Below are 22983 nucleotides of genomic sequence, written 5' to 3'. Positions count from 1 at the left end.
GGGAAATAATACCCTATGCTCTTGGTGGTGTTTTCTTAGCCAGGTCAACTTCTGACTGCGTATACCCTGCGTGAAGCGTACTTTAAAGGGCCGCTGGAAACTGGGATATATGATTTAGGTTAAGTAAGTTTCAATACCCAGTTTTCTCCAATATTTTTTCTTATTCTATATATTATTTCCAATAAGTCTGGCTTCACCCCAATGCCTAAGCCAAACCACTCACATCTGTAACCAATAAAGGTGTGGCCTATTTGAACCCATAGACCAAAATACTTCATGTCAGTATGTTTTATTGTTCTCCTGGGAACTTTGTGGCTTGGGTGCCTTGGCATGCAAATAGCACCAGCTTTGTGATGAAGCTGTCTCCTCCCACCGCTGTCCCAGACCCTGGAGAAGATAATGCCGCCCTCCAGACTAGAGGCATTCAGCCATCCCTGCTTTAGAGTGATGGATGTCTTATTAAAGAGGGATGGTTTTCCTGCCAGAGCTGTGACAGGAGGGCTGGTGCTCAGAGCAGAAGGGAGAGCAGAGCAGGCTGTGGCGGTGGGTGTCTTGCTGCTTGCGCAGGCTCTTATTAGACAGATAATTTCCTTGGTTTGTTTTTAATCTATTCGGCTCACCTGCTTCTCCCTTCTGCCACCAGAAACCGAGCTTTTAACCCGATTCCCTCATGTGAATCCTATTGCTCTAGTAGGTATCGGAACCAGCTGCCATATGGCCGCATTGTTCATGATTGCCTGGCACGGCACAGAAGCTGAGATTCTGTGGCTTGATCGAGATGACATCTTCCTGACACTGAACAAACGGCGGGCGGTCCTTCCCTAACATTGTCGTGGGTGACCAACCTGTGGATGAGGCGCCTGGAGGAGCATAACAGTCCATCATGCCTGGGATGTTTTTGGAGCTGCCCTCTCTCCATTCCTTGCCCGGTCCTCTTGCTGACATTTTTTTCTGAGCCGAGACTGGCAAGCGTAAGCTCCTAACGGTGTTTTCCTGCTGGCATTTGCTCCCATCACATACAAACTCACATACATACAGAGGCTGCCGGCATTCTGCTTCTCCGCGGCCTCTCTGGAGACCCAGCATTTAAAATTCTCTCTAAAGCGCAAGCGGGGGAAAAAAGCTAATGGGATATTGGCTTGTAGCAAGAAAGGGCTGCTTTGCTCAAGTACGTACACCTGATGCTATCCGTCAAATCTGGCTGCAAAGTGCAGTAGAACAAGAAGTACTTTTCCCCATTTATAGATTTCCTTGGAATGGCGCCATCCTCCCCCCTTTTGCATGCTGACTTTCTCGGAGCTAATAAAGAGCCAAATGCTGAGGCCAGGGAGCAAAGCTTATTCGGAAATGGATCCACTATTCAGTCATATATATATATATATACCCTGTTTCTCATATTTTAAGACATACCCATAAAATAAGCCATAGCAGGATTTTTAAGCATTCAAGGAATATAAGCCATACCCCGAAAATAAGACATAGTGATAGGCGCAGCAGCAATGCCGGCCGCGGCAGGAGGAGGAGGAGGAAAAAAATAAGACATCCCTTGAAAATAAGCCATAGTGTGTTTTTTTGAGGAAAAAATAAATATAAGACATGTCTTATAATATATATATCTGCTTTTTCACATTACAATTTTGCAATCACATACACAAATGAGGGTGAAAGAGGAGAGCGCAAAATATGGTCTGAAGCTCAACATCAAAAAAACCAAGATCATGGCCACTGGTCCCATCACCTCCTGGCAAATAGAAGGGGAAGAAATGGAGGCAGTGAGAGATTTTACTTTCTTGGGCTCCTTGATCACTGCAGATGGTGACAGCAGTCACGAAATTAAAAGACGCCTGCTTCTTGGGAGAAAAGCAATGACAAACCTAGACAGCATCTTAAAAAGCAGAGACATCACCTTGCCGACAAAGGTCCGTATAGTTAAAGCTATGGTTTTCCCAGTAGTGATGTATGGAAGTGAGAGCTGGACCATAAAGAAGGCTGATCGCCGAAGAATTGATGCTTTTGAATTATGGTGCTGGAGGAGACTCTTGAGAGTCCCATGGACTGCAAGAAGATCAAACCTATCCATTCTTAAGGAAATCAGCCCTGAGTGCTCCCTGGAAGGACAGATCGTGAAGCTGAGGCTCCAGTACTTTGGCCACCTCATGAGAAGAGAAGAATCCTTGGAAAAGACCCTGATGTTGGGAAAGATTGAGGGCACTAGGAGAAGGGGACGACAGAGGACAAGATGGTTGGACAGTGTTCTCGAAGCTACGAACATGAGTTTGACCAAACTACGGGAGGCAGTGCAAGACAGGAGTGCCTGGCGTGCTATGGTCCATGGGGTCACGAAGAGTCGGACACGACTAAACGACTAAACAACAACAACAACACGCTGTACGACATAAAAACAAGATTCCAAAGGGTCTCCTGGATTTCCCTCCTCCCCTTTGTGATTCCTATTGTTAGTCTTTTTCTGGTGCATCTTTTATAATAATCCAAATCTTTTACATTTCCATTAGATCCAAAATTCACCATTAAACTGCAAGTGCTATTCCATGCCTACTAACAATTTTAACTATTTAGAATGGTTTTTAAGATAAATTATAAATTTTCCCCATTCCGTATTAAAATTTGGTCCTCCTGAAATCTGATTCTTCTGGTTTTTTGCCATTTCAGCATAATCCATCAACTTAATCTGACATTCTTCTCTGGTCAGGAGTTTATCTTCTTTCCATCTCTGGGCCAATAGCATCCGCGCAGCCATGGTCGCATGCATAAATAGTTTTTTCTGTTCCACTGGGATTTCGCCAGCTCATTTCTCTTTTTCTTTTTTTACATAAATTTTATTAAATATTTCTTGGTTTACAGAAGTATGTGCAATGTCTCTTTTTTTCAAGTTACATTTTCTACAGATCAGTTTCATTTGTTGAGACATTAGTGTTACATTAGGACGCGGGTGGCGCTGTGGTCTAAACCACAGAGCCTCTTGGGCTTGCTGATCGGAAGGTCGGCGGTTCGAATCCCTGTGACGGGGTGAGCTCCCGTTGCTCGGTCCCAGCTCCTGCCCACCTAGCAGTTCAAAAGCACGTCAAAGTGCAAGTAGATAAATAGGTACCACTCCGGCGGGAAAGTAAATGGCGTTTATGTGTGCTGCTCTGGTTTCACCAAAAGCGGCTTAGTCATGCTGACCACATGACCCGGAAGCTGTACACCGGCTCCCTCGGCCAATAAAGCGAGATGAGCGCCGCAACCCCAGAGTCGTCCGCGACTGGACCTAATGGCCAGGGGTCCCTTTACCTTTACCTAGTGCATTAAGAGGGAAAGAGGTGGAAGGGGGCTCATATCTATTCTGACCACCACTCCAAGTTTCAGGCGATGATGATGATGATGATGATGATGATGATGATAATTAATTTATTATTTATACCCCACCCATCTGGCTGGGTTTCCCCAGCCACTCTGGGCGGCTTACAACAGAAAAATGAAATAAAACAATTAAACATTAAAAGCCTCCCTAAACAGGGCTGATGTTCCTCTGTGTCGCCAGGTTAGTTTCCCGCAATGCTAGGAAATGACGTAACATCGCACTGTCGCTCTTGGGTGAAAATGTGGCTCAACAGAACTGATGAGAAAACAATAGCCCTTTTTGGATAATGCCAATGGCCCGTCCAGTCCAGGAGCCTCTTCTCCCAGTGGCCAACCAGGTGCCCCTATGGGAAACCTGCAAGCAGGATCCGAGCACAAGAGAGACTCTCCCCTCCAGTAGTTTCCAGCAACTGGTATCCAGAAGCATGGCTGCCTTGAATCGTGGAGACGGCACATAGCCATCATGGTTACTAGCTATTGAAAGGCTCCCCCTCCATGAATTTGTTTGTATTCATTTACTTGTTTTATTTATTCAATTTATATACCGCCCTTCATCCAAGAATCACAATATAAAGGCACAAAAAATGCACCCCATAGTAATAAACAAAAACAATACCACCACCACCACCCCAGTTTAAAAGGCCATAGATTGTATAATTAGCCAAAGGCTCGGGGGAAAAGGTTTGCTTTCGCCTGGCACCTTAAGATACGTAACAAAGGTGCCAGGCGAGTCTCCCTGGGGAGAGCATTCCACTAGCAGGGAGTCAATAAAGAAAAGACCTGCTCTCGTGTTGCCACCCTCTGGACCTCTCGTGGAGGAGGCACATGAAGAAGGGTCTCTAATGATCATAGAATCATAGAATCTTAGAGTTGGAAGGGACCCCAAGGGTCATCTAGTCCAACCCCCTGCAATGGAGGAATCTCAGCTAAAGCTTCCATGACAGATGGCCACCCCACCTCTGCTTAAAAACCTCCAAGGAAGAAGAGGCCACCACTTCTCATGCAAGTCTGTTCCACTGCCAAACAGCTCTTACTATCATAAACTTTTTCCGAATGTTTAGTCAGAATCTCCTTTCTTGTAACTTGAAGTCATGGGTTTGAGTCCTACCCTCCAGACCAGGAGAAAACAAGCATGCCCTCTCTTCCGTGTGACAGCCTTTAAGATATTTGAAGGTGGCTCTTACATCTCCTCTCAGTCTCCTCTTTTCCAGGCTAAACATACCCAGCTCCTTCAACTGTTCCTCATATGGCATAGTTTCCAGACCCTTGAGCATCTTGGTTGCCCTCCTTCCAGCTTGATGTTCACAGGCTCCGAGTCAATTCCTATGGAAAGAGGCGGTCCTTAGGTTTTGTGGTCCTGAGCTATTTAAGGCTTTATAGTCTTTATGAATTCTGAATGTGGTTCTGATCTACAGTGGAGAAGAATGAGGGTGATTGGAGTGTGCCACTTCAGACTACAGGTGGGGGATACCAGTTTTGGAATGCTCAAAGGGGAGCAGCAAATGTACTCACAGAACATTCATACACTGAGGAGAAAGAATGTGGCATGTAAATGTGATTGGCCTACCTGCAGTCTAAAGTGGTCCAGATTCATTCTGCTTGTTCACAATAACAATAGTAATAATAATTCTGCATGTGTACGTCAAACCCGAATGCTCGGTCAAATCATTACCTGGTCCCCTATAGGTTTCTGTGCTGAGGTGTTGGATGCATTTGCGCCTGAGCGCATTTGATGTTCTCCCCACCACAACTCTGGCTAGATGCTCATAACTTAGAAACAGAAACTTCAAAGTTTGGGAGAGGGCAAATTATTTAACTTTCATATTTGAGCTTCAGAGGGGATTTTAATGGGGCCTGCACTGCTTCTAATATCAGAAGAATCCGTTGAAACCAGCCTTTGAAGGTGTGTTGCATTAGTTTAATGGATTATAATCAGCAAACTTGCTGGTGCTCCTTTTTTTATTAACCCTGGGCCCCACTAGCTACATGGGTTGTGAGATAAAAGCCATAATTACTTCCTTCCCTGGGAACTGCCAGTGATCCACTGAGAGCCGAGTCTTTATTTATGTTGGGAAGGACGCATGGAGAGCCGTGCTTGGTGGTCATTGCCCAGCTTTAGGTTCTTCTATCCTTGGAGAACTTTCAAAACCCTTTTCATCGCTGTTCCCAGCGCGGCTGTCTGGCGAGCGCAGCAGCGCAGCACCCCCTGGCGGCCTGGTGGCCTGGCACCCTGGCGCATTGCGCCACCCAGCCTTGCCTTAGGGCCGGCCCTGATGTGGAAGACAGCCTTTTTGGTTGCTGCTCCCAGACTTTGCAACTCACTTTCTAGAGAAGCTAGACTGGCTCCCTCCTTGTTATCCTTCTGCCGATAGCAGGCTTTGGGGAACAGAAAGCTTTTGGGGAAAGGGCTCGTGCTCTGCTGTTTTTACTGTAATTATCTGTATGGTGTGTGTGTGTGTGTGTGTGTGTGAGAGAGAGAGAGAGAGAGAGAGAGAGAGAGAGAGAGAAGTTTTAATTCTACCTATGCTTAATTTTTATAATGATTTTTGTTTTACTATGTTTTACTATGAACATTTCTTGCCCGCTTCTGCAGCTGCCCCAAAGTTGCATTTTGCAGAGGGCAACATTCATTTTTATTTTTATTTTTGGTGAGACATGGCCTCTCTCTTCGTTTTGGGCCAACCTTGTTGTATCCAAGACATTGCCTGTCCTTCGGCACACGATCTGCTATCCCTTTTCGCCATTTTGAAAAGACCACTTTGGGTCAATAGTCAGACTTCAAAACAGTACGAGAGTGTGCCATTAGTGGATGCCTCCCGTGACATGGGGAAAATAATATCTTTTTTAGAAAATGGCCTTGAAGATTTCTAATACAGAAATATCTGGCATCTATATGTAAGCGGTTGTATGAATTTCTGTTACTTTTCCTTAGATGTTCCTGCTATTTTTGATTGATGTTATTTTTTTGTGGTTGCGGTTTTTTTCTCCAATTGTAAGTTTTTAAAGTTGTGTTTAATGTCATGCTTTAAATTGTTATCACCTGCCCTGGGACCTTAAGTGAAGGGCAGGTAATAATAATAATAACAATAACAATAACAATAACAATAACAATAACAATAACAACAATAATAATATCTTTGGTAAGGTAAAGGTAAAGGGACCCCTGACCATTAGTTCTAGTTGTGGATGACTCTGGGGTTGCGGCGCTCATCTCACTCTGTTGGCCGAGGGAGCTGGCATACAGCTTCCAGGTCATGTGGCCAGCATGACTAAGCCGCTTCTGGCGAACCAGAGCAGCACATGGAAATGTCGTTTACCTTCCCGCTGGAGCGGTACCTATTTATCTACTTGCACTTTGATGTGCTTTCGAACTGCGAGGTTGGCAGGAGCAGGGGCCAAGCAACGGGAGCTCACCCCGTCGCGGGGATTCGAACCGCCGACGTTCTGATCGGCAAGCCCTAGGCTCTGTGGTTTAGACCACAGCGCCACCCGCGTCCCTCAATATCTTTGGTACCTCTCTGCAAACAATTGTTGGAGCAGCTCTGACGCTGACCTTTGACCTAACGAAAGCAAACCAGGCAAGAGCACCCCAGGGCTTGTTGCTACCTCTCCGCTGACTTCAGGCACTAACTTCTCAAGCCTTCTTCTGTGTTTCCCTCCCTCCCTTCCAGGTGCACAAGGAAAGAGCAATGTGAGCGGTCCAGGGAGCCCCGGAGGTTTGCCTCGGAGATGCAGCAATGCGTCCGACTGACCGTGCACCCCAACAACATCTCCGTCTCACAGTATAGCGTCATGGTAAGGGCAGAGGCCTTATTCTTCTCCGCAAAACACCCCATTTCAGCTTCCCCTGGCCTTACCGACATGTTTACGCCCCATCTGGCCTGTAGGCTTAGCGGCACATCGAGTTCCGCGTGGACGCAAAGCACGTACTTGCATACACCTCCAAGCGACCCTGTTTTCCAGGGACAGTCCAGGAATTACGAAAGCTGTCCCGGCTTCTGATTTGATCCCAGACTGTCCCTATTTCCCCCAGCAGTGCTGGCTGCGAGGGAACACCCTGTGGCCTCTCCATGGGCACCACTGCTGGCCTCCTCTCTTGGGCAGCTCATAGCAGCTGCTGGAGAGCAGGCGAGGAGGATGAAAGGCTGCCATTGCTGAGACCCAGTCCCTTGTGATGCACCAGCTCACAGGGGCAAACAGATTAAAGGGCCGTCCTGGACGGGAAGAAAGTAGGAACAGAGAGGAATGAGTCTTGATTTATTTTATTTTTTATTAAAAAGCTTCTGTGTCTAATCCAGGCTTCCCCAAACTAAGGCCCGCAGGCCGGATGCGGCCCGCGAGGCTCTTTTATGTGGCCCCCGGCAACCCCCGCCGCCCGCGGCCACCGCCCGCGGCCGCCGCCCACTCTTAACAGCACGGCGCATCGCAGCGCAGCTGCCCACTTCTGGGTGGCTGGAGCGTCGGACACAGCTTGTGCACATGCGCAAGCGTCATTTCCGGGGCACGACCGGGTTGGAGGAGCGCCGGAAATAGCTTGCATGCATCCCCAAGCATCATTTCCGGAGCACTTCCGGGTCGAAGGAAGCCCATGCGCATGTGCACAAGCTATTTCCGGCGCTCCTCCAACGCAGAAGTGCACCGGAAATGTGCGCGCGCACGTCTGGGTGCGCACTTCCCTGTGCTCCCCCGCCCTCCGGCCCGCTGCACAATCGGCGCACCGGGCAGCAGGCAGAAGCCGGGTAAGTTTGGGGACCCCTGGTCTAATCATTTTGATGCGGGGGAGGAGTGAGAATTGTCCCTATTTTGAATGATGGAGGGTATGCACTTGGTGGTCCAACTGGCCATGCTGAATGGATCTCGAGGATCCTGTGCACAGTTTAGGCATGCCTGGACCCATTGGAATCAGTGGGTGCCAAGTGTGCCCACATCTTCCACACAGGACTGGGGTGTAAGGCGGCTCAGGAGTTTTCCTTGGCATGTATGGATACTGGGCCAACTTCTGTTTTTTCTGTACACCTCATTGAACAATATCTAAGCATTAAACACATGTGAAATCACACAGATGTATACTGTACCTTTAAACAAATCAGTAAGGATAGGAATTCACCACACATAAGATAATCAGCAGGTAATTTTCCAGTTGTAGTCCCCCCCCCCTCACTTTTCTTTCTTTGACAGCGGAAAACAAAACAAAACTCTGTGTTGCTCAGATAATGAGTCACTCCCTATCTTGGAAAATCACCCCATTCCAGATTTGTGGAATGGGGGTGTCACAGTGGCCGAAGTGGGCTACTTCAGAGTAACGACTCCACACAGCTCTGCATTTTATCCTTTTATTGGTGCTGTGTATTTTTCAGTGCTGAAAACAGTGCTATTTACAGATGGTCAGTACATGTTGTCAGTCTGGCACAGAACCTCCGAATGGCGATTCGCGCGTTTTCCTCCAGCAAAGTAATCTTGGCATACTGAATCTCCTCCCCCGGTGCTTCTTACGCAATTCCGGAGTAGCTGGGATCGGCCTCTTTCCCACCGTCTCCCTGCTCCCCTGTTCCTTTCCCCGGCGGTGCCTGTGCTCCGCCAAGGTACTCATGCTCCTGCTTCCACTTCCTGACTCACCACTCGAAGTCTCCCCCTCCCCGCTGGGGGAGGAGCTGGTGTTCAAGATGGGAGGGGGCTGTCGGTAGCTCTTCTCCCTCACAGGGGGCCTATTTCAGACCCATTTAAGAGTCCCGCCTCACATCTGCCCCAAACATTTGAAGCATATTTACATCGCATGCTTCTCAGAATCCTGGGAATTGCAGTTTGTTAAGGGAGCTGGGAGTTATAGCTTTGTGGGGGTTAAACTACAGTTCCCAGGATTCTTTGGAGAGAGCCATGGTTAAAATGGCCGGACTTAGAAATCAGTTGCTTCTCTGAGCATCTAATGATGCAATTGGGCACCCAAGAGGGCTTTAAACCCCCCTGACACCTTGCGCTCTGGCCATAAACTGAGCATTTCTCCCCTTTCACTATACAATATTAATACACTGTTTCCCCACTTAGTGGGCTTACAGGACAAATCATTATCAGCGCCAACTAAAAATAACGTCTCAAAGACTCCCAGAACAATTTGTGTTATTAGAGGCTGTGTGTTTGAGTACCTTGGTCACAAGCTGTGAAGAGCTTTAAAGGTCAACACCAGCACTTTGAATTGCGCCTGGAAGCAGACCGGGTTCCTGCGCAGCTGCTCTATCTATCTGCTTAAAGCCGTTTTTATTACCTTGCTTCTCGGTTGAAACGGCTTACACCTGTATGAATAATGGCAGTGTACGCACACACATAGTTTGTGATTTGTACCTGTGGCCCCATTTATTTATCCATTTCATAATGTTAGACTCCTTTATGCGCAGGGCCTTGTTGGTGACAGAGGGCTCCCTCTGCTGGTGGTGCTAGGAGAGGAGGCGTAGAGAGTTTAGGCTGCAGCATTGCAATTTCTCCGTAGTCCACAGAGTGCCTCTTGTGAGTAACTAGCCGCCTTCCTCAGAAGCGTCGCTCCGTGCCGGCGAGCCTCGAATCTTCACGGCATTCCCCAAAGGCCTGCCCACTTTGCATGAGCGCTGCAGAGCACTCCTACCCCCCACCGGGCAAACCCACCCCAGCACGGCGCTGCGCCAGGAGTCCCTGCATCGCCATGCGCCACCTCGCGTCTACATCTGCATCGCACCCCTTCCCACCCCGAGCACTGCTTTCTGTCGAAGGATGCCACTTATCGAGCAAGAGGCATTTTGTCTTAGCACCGCCAGTGTAATTCTCCCTCTCTCCCTGGGCTTCCTCCAACAACCACCTCTTCCCTTTTCTCCTGCAGCTGGTCCTGGAGACTTACAATGTCCCGGAGCTGTCGGACGGCGTCAATTGCACCTTTGGGGACCTGTCGGAAATGGACGGCGTGGTGCTGGGGAGCCGGATCCAGTGCAAGTCCCCCGCAGCCAAGGAGGTGCCAAAGATCATCACCGAGAACGGTGAGTCTGGCTGAGTCTCCACCCAGGATGTTGTTAACAGAGACGGGGGAAGAAACTGAATTCAGCTCCCATCTAAAGGCTGAATTCACTGTTAACACAATTCACTGTGTCAATTCACTGTTCACAATTCACTGTTGCCGAAAGGATGCACCAACTGAAAAGCAGCCGTCCTTTGAAACCCGCACGTCACTTGAATTTTGCCAGTGCATGCTCACAAAGAATGCATGAGGTTGGGTAAAGGGTGCATAAAAAATTGCGCGTATTAGTGGGGGGAAGCCATACAAAACGCATTGTTTTAAGGCAGGGGTTCCCAACAAAATTTTCTCGAGGACCCCTCATCGAGCCGCTATTGTGACAAGGACCCCCATTAATTCCTAATCCTAAAATTAAAAAGTGAGAGCCAAATTAAGAGTCTTTTTATATTTTATATTTATACGTTTTTTACAGTTACAACAGAGTACTCCATCAGTATACAGTTAGTTTTAATTTTCAGTTCTTAATGAGATGAACCACTTTTTAACCAACGGTCCATTTTTAACTACGCGAACTGTAGCTTCCGCGAAAAACAACGCTTTGTTTACAAACACTACTGTTTTGCAAAGAGGCAGCGCGCACCAGGGAGGAGGGAGGGGAATGGAGAAGACAGGGTACCTGCGCAGTAGCGCACAAATGAAGCCGACGCGCGCAAAGCATCTTGGGGAGGTGAGCGTTAGTAGAATGCGCGCACTGCCTCTTTGCAAAACAGTAGTGTTTGTAAAGCGCCACCTAACGGCATACAGCAGAACTACTGCCTCTATCGAATTCTAGTTTTGCGCTAGACTCTGCTCATGCAGGAAGTGGCCAAAACAAAAAATCTGTTATCATACGAAAGATATTTAATATATTTTTTATTCTAATAGCATCTTGCGGACCCCTCTGGCATAGCTCGCGGACCCCTGGGGGTCCCCGGACCACCTGTTGGGAACCACTGTTTTAAGGGAAACGGCTTTGCAAAAATATGCACATTAAGCAACATTGCATACACAAATACGTTTTGAGGAGAAATTCACAGTGATACATTTTCATGAGGGTTCCCCCCCCCCTTAATTTAAAAAAAGTGCAAACTGATGTGGGGAAATGAATTTAAGATTACAAAAAAAATGGGGAATGGAGAGAAGCCAAAACAGGCAGATGCGCCCATCCCAACATTCTTGGGATTTCCCTTTTCCTTTGGAAGGCGAACTGTTTGGGGAGGGCGCTTAACGGGTTTGGGGACCACTTATCTCGGTGACCGTGAATATCTTGAAATGGCACAGGGGAGGGGATCCTTTCTGACATGTGCTGAATCCAAGTGGACCTTCTCTTCCCCTTTGCCCAAATTTAAACTATGGGGCAAGCTCCCACGGCTCTGTCCAGCCCTCTGAAGTCCCCAGCAAGGGAGGAGTAGCTCTTATTAAGTGCAACACATTTAACTGAGCTGTCAAAGTCATCAGCGTGGCAGATGGGCAGCGGAGGGGCGCTCCGATGGCAAAATGTATGCAGGAGTGTGCATGTGCATGTGAGTGTACAGGCCCGCGGTGATGAGTTGTTGTCAAGTTCCCTTTGGCGTGATTGATTAATGACTCTCTCAGGTGAGGAAGAAAATAATAGAGGTGGAAGAGGGCAGGCGGGTTAAAGTTTTGCATTAAACATGTGCACCTTCCTTATGAAATTCCTGCAATTACTGTCATCAGCCAGCATCCTGGCCTGTTAGCCAGGCAGGGATGCGGGGCGGGAGAAAGGGAGTAAGGTTGTGGCGTATAGTTACTGGAATGGGGCGGATGGAATTAATGAAGGGGGGGGGGAGGAAGGCTCCTATGAAACAAGGTGATTCCTGCATTGCAGGGGGTTGGACTGGATGCCCTCCAGGATCCCTTGCAATTTTACAATTCTATGAGTCTCTGTTTTAAAGCACATCTGATGCACATTTAGAGATCTCAGCCCATCCCGGAATCCTGAGAACTGTTGTTTCTTTAGGGCGTTAGGAATTTCACAAAGCTACATTTGTGTGCCAAGGCACCCGAGCCACAAAGTTCACAGGAGAACAATAAAACACACTGACACAGAGTATTTCACTTTAAGGGTTCAAGTGGGCCACAATTTTATTGGTTACATATGCGAGCGGTTTGGCTTAAGGCAGGCATGGCCAAACATGGCCCTCCAGCTGTTTGGGGACTACAATTCCCATCATCCGTGACCGCTGGTCCTGTTAGCTAGGGATGATGGGAGTTGTAGTCCCAAAACATCTGGAGGGCCAAGTTTGGCCATGCCTGGCTTAGGCATTGGGGTGAAGCCAGGCTATACCTTGACTCCTGCTTGTCTGCAGGGAGTCCACGGAAGGCTAAACCACCAGTAGGGGGTGCCCTATAACTTATGTCAGATAGTGGCACCCGTGGGGTCCCCATAGGGGCTTTGACATGGCCCTAGCCCACATCCAGGCATTGGACAGGATTCCAACCGCAGATCCCTTTAACAGGATACCCTTACTGAGGAGAGGCAGGCGAAGGCAACAAGCTCCCCTCCAACCAAACGAAGGCTTACCCAACGCCTAAACGCACAAAAGTTGTGACAATTGCTACTAGGTAGGCGGAAACCAAACGGCTGGTGCCAATTTGCCGAGTGGGAAAAATTCCTACCTGGCCCCAAGAACATGGCAACTGATGAGTGCCATAACAAGGTCAAATCAGAGCAAAGCATGAAAAGAGGGTGGGTGGGTCATGTGATGCAAGAAAGAGGCAAGAAGAGGGGGCCAGCCGGCTGCGCCCCAATTAAATTACCCGCGGCCACACCCACCCTGCCAGCTGATTGGCCGGGGCTGTCCCCCAGCACAGATGACGTAGGGGGGAGGCGGCATACCCAACCCTAAGCCGGAAAACAATTGAGGCTTGGCTGCCTGGCCACCAATTAAAAGGTGAGCGGACTTCCCATGATTCTTTAAGGAACGTCGTGTGAGTTTTAAATGTGTGCTGAGGATTGCATCTTCAGAGCAGGTAGAAAGGGAGCCAAGTCAGGCATCCAAGGAGAATCTCCTTGTGAACAGAGTGTGGATCGTCTTCCTCTTTTAGAATGCTTAAATCGTCAACCTCAGGCAGCGCCGAACATTTTTCTTGCAATTAGCTGCAGGAAGGGCCATAGCTCAGCGGCAAAGGGTTTGCCTTGCAAGCAGAAGGTCCCAGTTTCCATCTCTGGCATCTTCAGGTAGGACTGGGGGGAAATCTGTCTGAAACCCTGGCTTACCTTCCAAGTCCCGGACTGCAGAATCTGGGACCGGCAGCCGTGTGGCACCGGAAGTTGCGTCGACGTAACTTCCGGTGTTGCTCCGCCCATCTGTGGGCACCAAAAATGGCCACCGCCGACACCGGAAGTCGTGTATATGCGCTTCCGGACATGCGTAGATGCGACTTTTGAAGCCGGCGGCGGCCATTTTTTGTGCCCATAGAAGGGCAAATTGGAAAGGAAAAAAATGGCCGCCGGCAGGAGAAAATAACGGAGAAAAATGGGAGACGAAGTGATATGGGGGGCCACCGGGAAAAGGTAAGTAAAATCGGGGTTTTCCCGGAGAAAACGGGGTACTTGGCAGCTATGAACCCTGGAGAGCTGCTGCCAGTCAGTGTAGACAGTATTGAGCTTGACAAACCAATGGTCTGGCTCAGTATGAGGCAGCTTCTCTTGTACCTTGTCTCCCTCCCACATCAGCCTCTACAACCACAGCTGCCATTGTAACTCTCCAATGGATTGACTTCACCCCCAAAGGCGCACTCTTCCATTCTCTCCCTAGACAGGCAGTTGCCAACCAGATGGAATAAGCCCTGTTTCTTCTTCCTCTCCCAGGAGACCACCACATTGTCCAGCTCCAGCTCAAATCCAAGGAAACGGGGATGACTTTTGCCAGCACCAGCTTTGTCTTCTACAACTGCAGCGTCCACAACTCGTAAGTTTGCGCTTGAACCGCCAATCCCTCTCCCCGGCAAACTCTGGGAATTGTAGCTCTTTCCGCACACCCTCCAAAACATTCCAGCTCACCCTCCTCCCTGAGCTTAGTGGTGGTAGCGCTGACAAAGGAAATAGGGACATTCTGGGATCAAATCAGAAGCCAGATGCCGTTTGTAATTCTGGGGCTGTCCCTGGGGCACATGGAGGGTATGCTTTTGGGGGACTGGGGGTGTCTCCTAATAACTCTCAGCACCCATAACGAAACACGGCTCCCAGGATTCTTTGGGGAAATGATCCTGCTTCAAACGCATATCAGGAGGCACCCCTGTTTGTACAAACATAAAGGTAAAGGTAAAGGGACCCCTGACCATTAGGTCCAGTCGCAGATGACTCTGGGGTTGCGGCACTCATCTCGCTTTACAGGCCAAGAGAGCTGGTTTACAGCTTCTGGGTCATGTGGCCAGCATGACTAAGCTGCTTCTGGCGAACCAGAGCAGCACACAGAAACGGCGTTTACCTTCCCGCCAGAGCGGTACCTATTTATCTACTTGCACTTTGATGTGCTTTCAAACTGCAGGAGCTGGGACCAAGCAACGGGAGCTCACCTGTCGTGGGGATTTGAACTGCCGACCTTCTGATCGGCAAGCCCTAGGCTCAGTGGTTTAACTCCACAGTGCCACCCATGTCCTTTGTACAAACGTAGGGTTGTGCAATTCACATGTGCCAGGAGATCGAGTGTTCCCATGGCATGCACCTACCGTATCTTTAGCAGCCCAGATTTTTGTGGCACCCTTTACCGCGACTGGTGCTCCATCGCAGCCTTCCTCGCCCTCGAAGTGTGCTCTTGCTGCACCAGGGAGAGATATTTGCTTCAGTTTGCCAATTCGCAAGCGGCGCCAAATCCTATTTTCCCGTCTCTGCCACTTTGACAAACAGCAGCGCAGGTGGAATTCGAAGGGGGAAGAAGAAGAAGGGGGAGGCGGTTGGAAACCCAACTTCAGCTACCCAGAGATGCTGGCGTTTAAATATTTATGGCGTGTTTTGCTTTCTGACTTGACAAACTATAATACACTATCCATTTTTAATTTGATTTATCAGAGCAGGAGCTTGTTATCAATTTAAAGAACAGCCGAGTCTTCGGTGGATTGAAGCAGAGACAGATTTCACCAAGAGGAGAGGGAGGCGGAGTGTTTGCATCGGGGATACAGGCGGAATAGGAATAACCCAGGGAGTTCCCTAGCCTTTTTCTTTCTTTCTTTCTTTTTTACAAAAAGAAAAATGTGTACACAGCAATTATGAGATATTTGCTTTCATGTCTAGGCTTACATTTGCAGCGAGGAAGGGAAGTAGGGAGTTCCTATGACAAGGACAGGGCAGAAAGATTGTGGATGCTGGGGTCTGATCCTAGCATTGCCCTCTAGTTTCTGAGCCTCCGTCATGGCCAGGCTTCCTTTGAGGGTTAAGACCCTGAACATTGAAATTCTCAGCAATTCAGTTTTGATTGAGCTGCCGTTACCGCATTGCAAGGGGTTGGACTGGATCTGGATGTCCCCTGGGATCCCTCCCAGTCCGAAAATTCTTTGAGAAATTTTGGCTGGATTCATCTGTTGTATGCAGTGTTTTAGAGGCTACAGCTATGCTATGTGACTTGGAAACGGCAACTAATCTAGAATGAGGCAGCTAGACTGGTGACTGGGAGCGGCCGCCGAGACCATATAACACTGGTCCTGAGAGATCTACATTGGCTCCCGGTACGTTTCCAGGCACAATTCAAAGTGTTGGTGCTGACCTTTAAAGCCCTAAACAGCCTCAGCCCTGTATACCCCATCGTTCAGCCCAGACACTGAGGTCCAGCTCCAAGGGCCTTCTGGCGGTTCCCTCACTGCGAGAAGTGAGGTTACAGGGAACCAGGCAGAGGGCCTTCTCGGTGGTGGCGCCCGCCATGTAGAACGGCCTCCCTTCAAATGTCAAGGAAATAAACAACTATCTGGCTTTTAGAAGGCATCTGAAGGCAGCTCTGTATCAGGAAATTTTTAATGTCTGATGATTTACAGTTTTTTATATATGCTGTAAGCCGCCCAGCAGTTGCATAACATCACCCCTCAGTTAGATTGCTGCAATGCATTGCATGTGGGGATGCCTTTGAAGGTAGTTTGGAAGCTGCAGCTGCTGCAGAAATCAGCGGCCAGATCATTGAATAGAGCAGGGTGGTCTAAACATTAAAAAAAACAGTCTTGGCTACCAATTGGCTCAATTCAAAGTGCTGCTTTTGACCTTTAAAGACTTACTTAGCTCAGGACCCCAATATCTTGCATTCCTCACGTGAAGCCCTTCTCTGTGTGCCTCCTCCGAAGCAGTTTCAAAGGGTAGGGACATGGGGAGGGGGCCTTTTCAGTGGTGGCTCCCCATTCATGGAATGCTCTGCCCACACAGGTGTGCCTGGCATCATCCTTGTCTGTGCCCAGGCTTGGGGCAGAAACATTTTTATTCTCCCACGCTTCTGGCCCTCGTTGAGGACAGAACTTAAGTATAGTTGTGGCCTCTTCTGCTGCTCGTCTTTTCAATGGCACGGGTTACGTGGGATCTGCCTTTTATGAGCCAGTGTGGTGTAGTGGTTAGACTTCAGACTAGGACCCAGGAAAGACCAGGGTTCAAATCTCTACTCACTCAGGAAGCTCCCTGGGTCACCTTGGGCTAGACACTGCCACTTAGCCACCTTACCTACCTCACAGGGCTGTTGTGGGGATTTATGAGGTGGGGGAGAGCTTTGAGCTCCTTGGAGGAAAAGGTGGACGACAACAACAACAACAACAACAACAACAACATAATAATAATAATAATTTATTTATTTATACCCCACCCATCTGGCTGGGTCTCCCCAGCCACTCTGGGCGACTTCCAACAGAAAAATAAAATAATAAATTAAACATTAAAAGCCTCCCTAAACAAATTTTATATCTATCTATCTATCTATCTATCTATCTATCTATCTATCTATCATGATCGTTTCAGTTTCCTCTTTTATTCTTGTTCTTATAATGGGCATTAATGCTTATTTTAAGCCACTTTGAGTCACTTTTGTGAAAAAAGCAGCAAATAAATATTCATGCTAATAATAATAATAATAATTTTCTTTGATCCCCCTCCGCATCCGCATGATGTGGTTGTTTTTCCTGTGCCTTCTTTAAATGTCTAGATCATATTTTGCATTTGGAGTCTCTCAATTTCCTTCTCCTCTTCTCCCTTTTGCCCAGGTGCCTGTCGTGTGTGGAGAGCCCTTACCGGTGCCACTGGTGCAAATACCGCCACGTCTGTACTCACGAACCCCTCAACTGCCACTTCTTGGAAGGACGAGTCAAAGTTCCTGAGGTAGGAAGGCCGAAAGGCAGGAATGCCCTGTGGGATGTTTGCCAGGGTCCGCCATCATGCCTCAAAGGGGAATGGGTGGGGAGGAAACTTGGACAGAGTATTAGAAATGTGATTTGTTGGCTTCATCTGGGAATGTTCCAGGCTGGGGAGAGGGGTGGCCAAGGAGAGGGCCTTCTCTGTGGCAGCCCCTAAGTTGTGGAATTTCCTTCACATAAGGCGTGTCTGGCTTCTTCCCTGCCCAGCTTTCAGGCCATCTGTTATGGATGCTTTAGCTGGTATCCCTGCATTGCCAGGGGTCAGACTAGATGATTCTTTGGACCCTCCCAACTATTAAGATCCTATGATTCTATGAAACGCCTGACATTTAACACCTGAGATGTGTGTCTTCCAGGCCCACCCTATTCCTGTGGTTGCAATCTGCTTTGATTGCTTTTAATTCAGTATTTAAAATGGTTGTAACCCATTACGGTAGCTACTGGTGAAGGGCAGGTAATAAATTTAATCATCATCTTTCTGGTCTGTGGCAATAATGGACTCCACTTCCTTTCTCATCACAATCTTTCTGGGTGAATAGCCTCCAAATAATCTTTCTGGGTATGTGTCAATGTGAATGTGTCAATATCCAACAGAGCCAGTGGTAGTAGAATGGTTGGAGACTTGGGCTAGGACCTGGGAGACCAGGGTTCGAATCTCCACTCGGCCATGAAATTGAGTATGACCTTGGGCCGGTCGCTCTTGCCTCTCAGCCCAAACCTACCTCACAGGGTCGTCGTGGGGAGGAAATGAGGAGAGGGAGAACCATTGTTCTTCAACCTTGAGCTCCTCGGAGAAAGGAGGAGGGTTCTAAATGAAATCAAATCAATAAATAACATCCCAAAAATATTTGCTATGTAACAGCGCCAGTCTTTTGCCTTCCAAAGACGTTGCAGTGGCAGTCAACACCTGAGAAGTATCTCTGGTGGGCAACAGCAGTCAGAGTTTCGACTACCTCTGCAACGGGACACGGAACTTAGGAAATGTCGCAACAAATCAAAACAATCAGATATTCAAAATCTGCTAACCAGGCTTCACCCCTGTCAGCAACCGGTCTGCAGCATTCTACACTAGCTGCAGTCTCCAGATCAAGGGCGAAGGAAGCCCCACAGTCTCGTTGTGCAAGCTGAAGCCATTCCATCGTTATTTGGTGGAATACTGCCTTTGTTCTTGAAGTGTAAGAAAGCTTTTAAGGTAAAGGGACCCCTGACCATTAGGTCCAGTCGTGACCGACTCTGGGGTTGCGGCACTCATCTTGTTTTATTGGCCGAGGGAGCCAGCGTACAGCTTCCAGGTCATGTGGCCAGCATGACTAAGCCACTTCTGGTGAACCAGAGCAGCGCACGGAAACGCCGTTTACCTTACCGCCGGAGCGGTACCTATTTATCTACTTGCACTTTAACGTCCTTTCGAACTGCTAGGTTGGCAGGAGCTGGGACTGAGCAACGGGAGCTCACCCCATTGTGGGGATTCGAACCGCCAACCTTCCGATCGGCAAGCCCTAGGCTCAGTGTTTTACAGTGCCACCCGCATCCCAATTATACAGGTGTACCTATAATGGCACCTAAAAGCAGTTCATAGCATTATTTCTCAGATCTGGAGCGGATATGGAACAGTATTCCAAAGCTGCTTCTATATACGGTAGTATCTGCAATAACAGTTGCCCCCTAATGGTCCAGTTGGCGACAAGTCTTCTTTTACAAAAGATCATATTAGTCCATTTTCACTCATTCACCTGATTAAGATCCAAATTGCCATTGCTCACACAAAGCGCAGACTTTGGAAAGGCCTGTCCGTGTCTTGTTCAAAACTTCAGCTTGGCAATAAAGCAAGAATATTTACGCTTCAGGCGCTGAGCTCAATCAAAACAGGCTGACAATATGGTGGGATGATTTGCAACAGGGATACTTCACTCTGACGTATAATTTCCCTTTGCGTCGAAGGCTTGGGAGAATTGAGCCCTGCTGGTTTGCAACACGCTTGGCAGTTCCGTCCTTTGTGGAATGAATTGTTGGAAAGATAAGGTGGTGCTCGAGAGGACAAAGACAGAACCATGCTTAGGACTGGGATATTTATTAAGAAGCAAAGAAGATGTGGAGCAGTGGGTTGTTACCGTAATAGAGAGATCATGCCAACTTATGCATTCTCTAATATTTGTGGGAGGGGGATGCAACGAAAGGCTTACATTCCTTCTTGTGGTTGTCAGCATATCAGAAGGCAAGGATGGCAGACTTGTGACCATGCAGATGATGTTAGACCTCCCTAAGAATGTAAGGAGACCCTGTAGGATCAGGCCAGTGGCCCATCTAGTCCAGCACGCTGTTCTCAAACGGGCCAATCAAATAGCTGTGGAAAACCAGCAAGCAGAATTCAAGTAAGAGTGCATAGTTAAACTATGGAACTCCCTCCCACTGGAGGCAGTGATGGCCACCAGGCTAGATGGCTTTAAGAGAGGATTGGAGGTTGGATGGCGGCTAACGGATTGAGGTTGAATCCTGACAAGACAGAAGTACTGTTTGTGGGGGACAGGAGGCGGGCAGGTGTGGGGAGCTCCCTGGTCCTGAATGGGGTAACTGTGCCCCTGAAGGACCAGGTGCGCAGCCTGGGAGTCATTCTGGACTCACAGCTGTCCATGGAGGTGCAGGTCAATTCTGTGTCCAGGGCAGCTGTCTACCAGCTCCATCTGGTACGCAGGCTGAGACCCTACCTGCCTGCGGACTGTCTTGCCAGAGTGGTGCATGCTCTAGTTATCTCTCGCTTGGACTACTGCAATGCGCTCTACGCGGGGCTACCTTTGAAGGTGACCCGGAAACTACAATTAATCCAGAATGCGGCAGCTAGACTGGTGACTGGGAGCAGCCACCGAGACCACATAACACTGGTCTTGAAAGACCTGCATTGACTCCCAGTACGTTTCCGAGCACAATTCAAAGTGTTGGTGCTGACCTTTAAAGCCCTAAACGGCCTTGGTCCAGTATACCTGAAGGAGCGTCTCCACCTCCATCATTCTGCCCGGACACTGAGGTCCAGTGCCGAGGGCTTTCTGGCGGTTCCCTCACTGTGAGAAGCAAAGCTACAGGGAACCAGGCAGAGGGCCTTCTCGGTGGTGGCATCCACCCTGTGGAACGCCCTTCCACCAGATGTCAAAAAGAGAAACAACTACCAGACTTTTAGAGGACATCTGAAGGCAGCCCTGTTTAGGGAAGCTTTTAATCTTTAAGAAATTAGTGTATTTTAATATTTTTGTTGGAAGTCACCCAGAGTGGCTGGGGAAACCCAGCCAGATGGTCGGGGTATAAATAAATTATTATTATTATTAGACAGATTCTTGGAGGAGAGGCCTGTTGATGGCTGCTAGGCTCTGTCTCCATGTTCCGAGGCAGTGATGCTTCTGAATACAAGTTACTAGAAACCCCAGGAAGGGAGAGTTGCTCTTGTGCTCCGATCCTGCTTGCGGGTTTCTTAGAGGCGTCTGGTTGGCCACTGTGAGAACAGGGTGCTAGGCTAGTTGGGCCATTGGCCTGACCTAGCAGGCTCTTCTCAAGTTCTTCTGTTCTAATTTGGCCCTCGTGGCTGCGAGAAAGACTTCTTCCTCCCACCGAAACCTCTCCTGCTACTGCTTTCAATGATTCCTTCCTACCATCACAACCCTCCTGTATCGCTGGCGTCGGCCGCATGCCGTAAGCCAGCCTGGTTTGAATGGACGGGATGAAGAAGTAAGCCTCTGTTGCCTGCGTTTCTTTTGTCGTGTGAGAGATGAACAGTATCTTGTTCAGGACTCTGAAAAGGATTTCAGCTTCGTATTAGTAGGAACCAAGTGGGTGGCGGCGCAGGGCAGCAGCGGGAGATTGGGGGGGGGTTGCAATAAGGCGGGCGGTAAGCAGAGAATAAAAGCTTGGAATGTGTAAAAAGAGCAACTGCAGATAACAAAATCTGTTAGGTCCTGAGCTTAAAAGGTTCTTAATCATCTAATTACCTTGAAGGAGTTTTTCATCTTTTCATGCTTAGCTGTTTTCAGGTGCTTGCTCATTTCCCCCCCACTCCCTCCACTCAGAGAAGCAAAGGGGGGGTTCATTTTGCCACGAAAAAGAAAAGCGGAGAGGGGGGAAGAAGAAGAAGAAGAAGAAGAAGAAGAAGAAGAAGAAGAAGAAGAAGAAGAAGAAGAAGAAGAAGAAGAAGAAGAAGAAGAAGAGGAGGAGGAAGAAATATCTTGTTTGCTGCAAGTATTTCATGCCAGCTCATTCATGCTTTGGGGCACATAAAAGAATGAGGGCTTCAAATATTAATTCATCACAGGGTTTGGCAGATCCCACGGCTGTGTGTTTCCTCCGGAACATCTGCTGCATGTTAGCAGGCCTTCAAGAGACCCTTCAGGTTCAAATGCGCTGATTTCCTTTGTCCCTTCCCCTCCACTTAAGGAGCGAGATTTGCTGCCCCACTTGGGTCTCCGGAATGGATGCTCTCCAGGTGGAGAAATGAAAAGGTTCGTAACAGGTGCGAGAAGAAGAACGAGCCGGGGAGCGGGCCTTAGGAAGCCAAGCAGAGGCTGCCCTGCAAGCTGCCCAGAGAGAGGAGAAAGACTAAAGAGCATCAGAAGAGCTTCCTGGATCAGGCCAATGGCCCATTCTGCGCTCACAGTGGCCAACCGGGTGCCTCGATGGCAAGCAGGACCTGAGCACAACAGCGGCACCCTCATACCCTCCAACATTTATCCAATGAATATAGGGACATCCTATTTCATCATCATCATCATCATCATCATCATCATCATCATCATTTTATTATTTATACACCACCCATTAAACATTAAAAAAGCACATCCCTATACAGGGCTGCCTTCAGATTTCTTCCAAAGGTTCTATACTTACTTATCTCCTTGGCTCGGGGTTCGCATAACTCTATACCAGGCATAGGCAAACATGGCCCTCCAGATGTTTTGGGACTACAACCCCCATCATCCCTGACCACTGGTCCTGTTAGCTAGGGATGATGGGAGTTGTAGTCCCAAAACATCTGGAGGGCCGAGTTTGCCTATGCCTGCTCTATACCCCCCACCATTTCTCCAGGGACAATAAGGACATCCTACCATACCCTCTGATGAAAATAGGGATGTCCTAAGGAAATCAGCTCACCGAGTGCTCACTGGAAGGACAGATCCTGAAGCTGAGGCTCCAAGACTTTGGCTACCTCAAGAGAAGAGAAGACTCCCTGGAAAAGACCCTGATGCTGGGAAAGATGGGGGGCACAAGGAGAAGGGGACGAGAGAGGACGA

The 22983-nt window shown here is 48.5% G+C and overlaps 1 protein-coding gene across 3 annotated transcripts in view; it reads left to right on the top strand.

The window, feature by feature from the left end:
* The window catches only part of LOC118091530 (plexin-A4), a 274608-nt gene that overhangs the window by 113937 nt on the left and 137688 nt on the right, over positions 1-22983 (top strand). For 2 of the 3 annotated variants that reach the window (XM_088676445.1, XM_088676446.1), the window contains 4 exons: positions 7032-7155; positions 10205-10358; positions 14208-14307; positions 17564-17678. In XM_088676445.1, coding sequence (XP_088532571.1) covers positions 7032-7155; positions 10205-10358; positions 14208-14307; positions 17564-17678 — 493 coding nt within the window. Of the gene's footprint in view, positions 1-7029; positions 7156-9749; positions 9859-10204; positions 10359-14207; positions 14308-17563; positions 17679-22983 lie in introns of those variants that run through there. The other variant, XM_088676447.1, reaches the window with a different exon arrangement.

The sequence above is a fragment of the Zootoca vivipara genome, chromosome 9 (assembly GCF_965207765.1).
Source record: "Zootoca vivipara chromosome 9, rZooViv2.hap1.1, whole genome shotgun sequence".
Taxonomy (NCBI): domain Eukaryota; kingdom Metazoa; phylum Chordata; class Lepidosauria; order Squamata; family Lacertidae; genus Zootoca; species Zootoca vivipara.
Note: the sequence above shows the minus strand (reverse complement) of the source record. Positions and strands in the feature narration are given on the sequence as shown.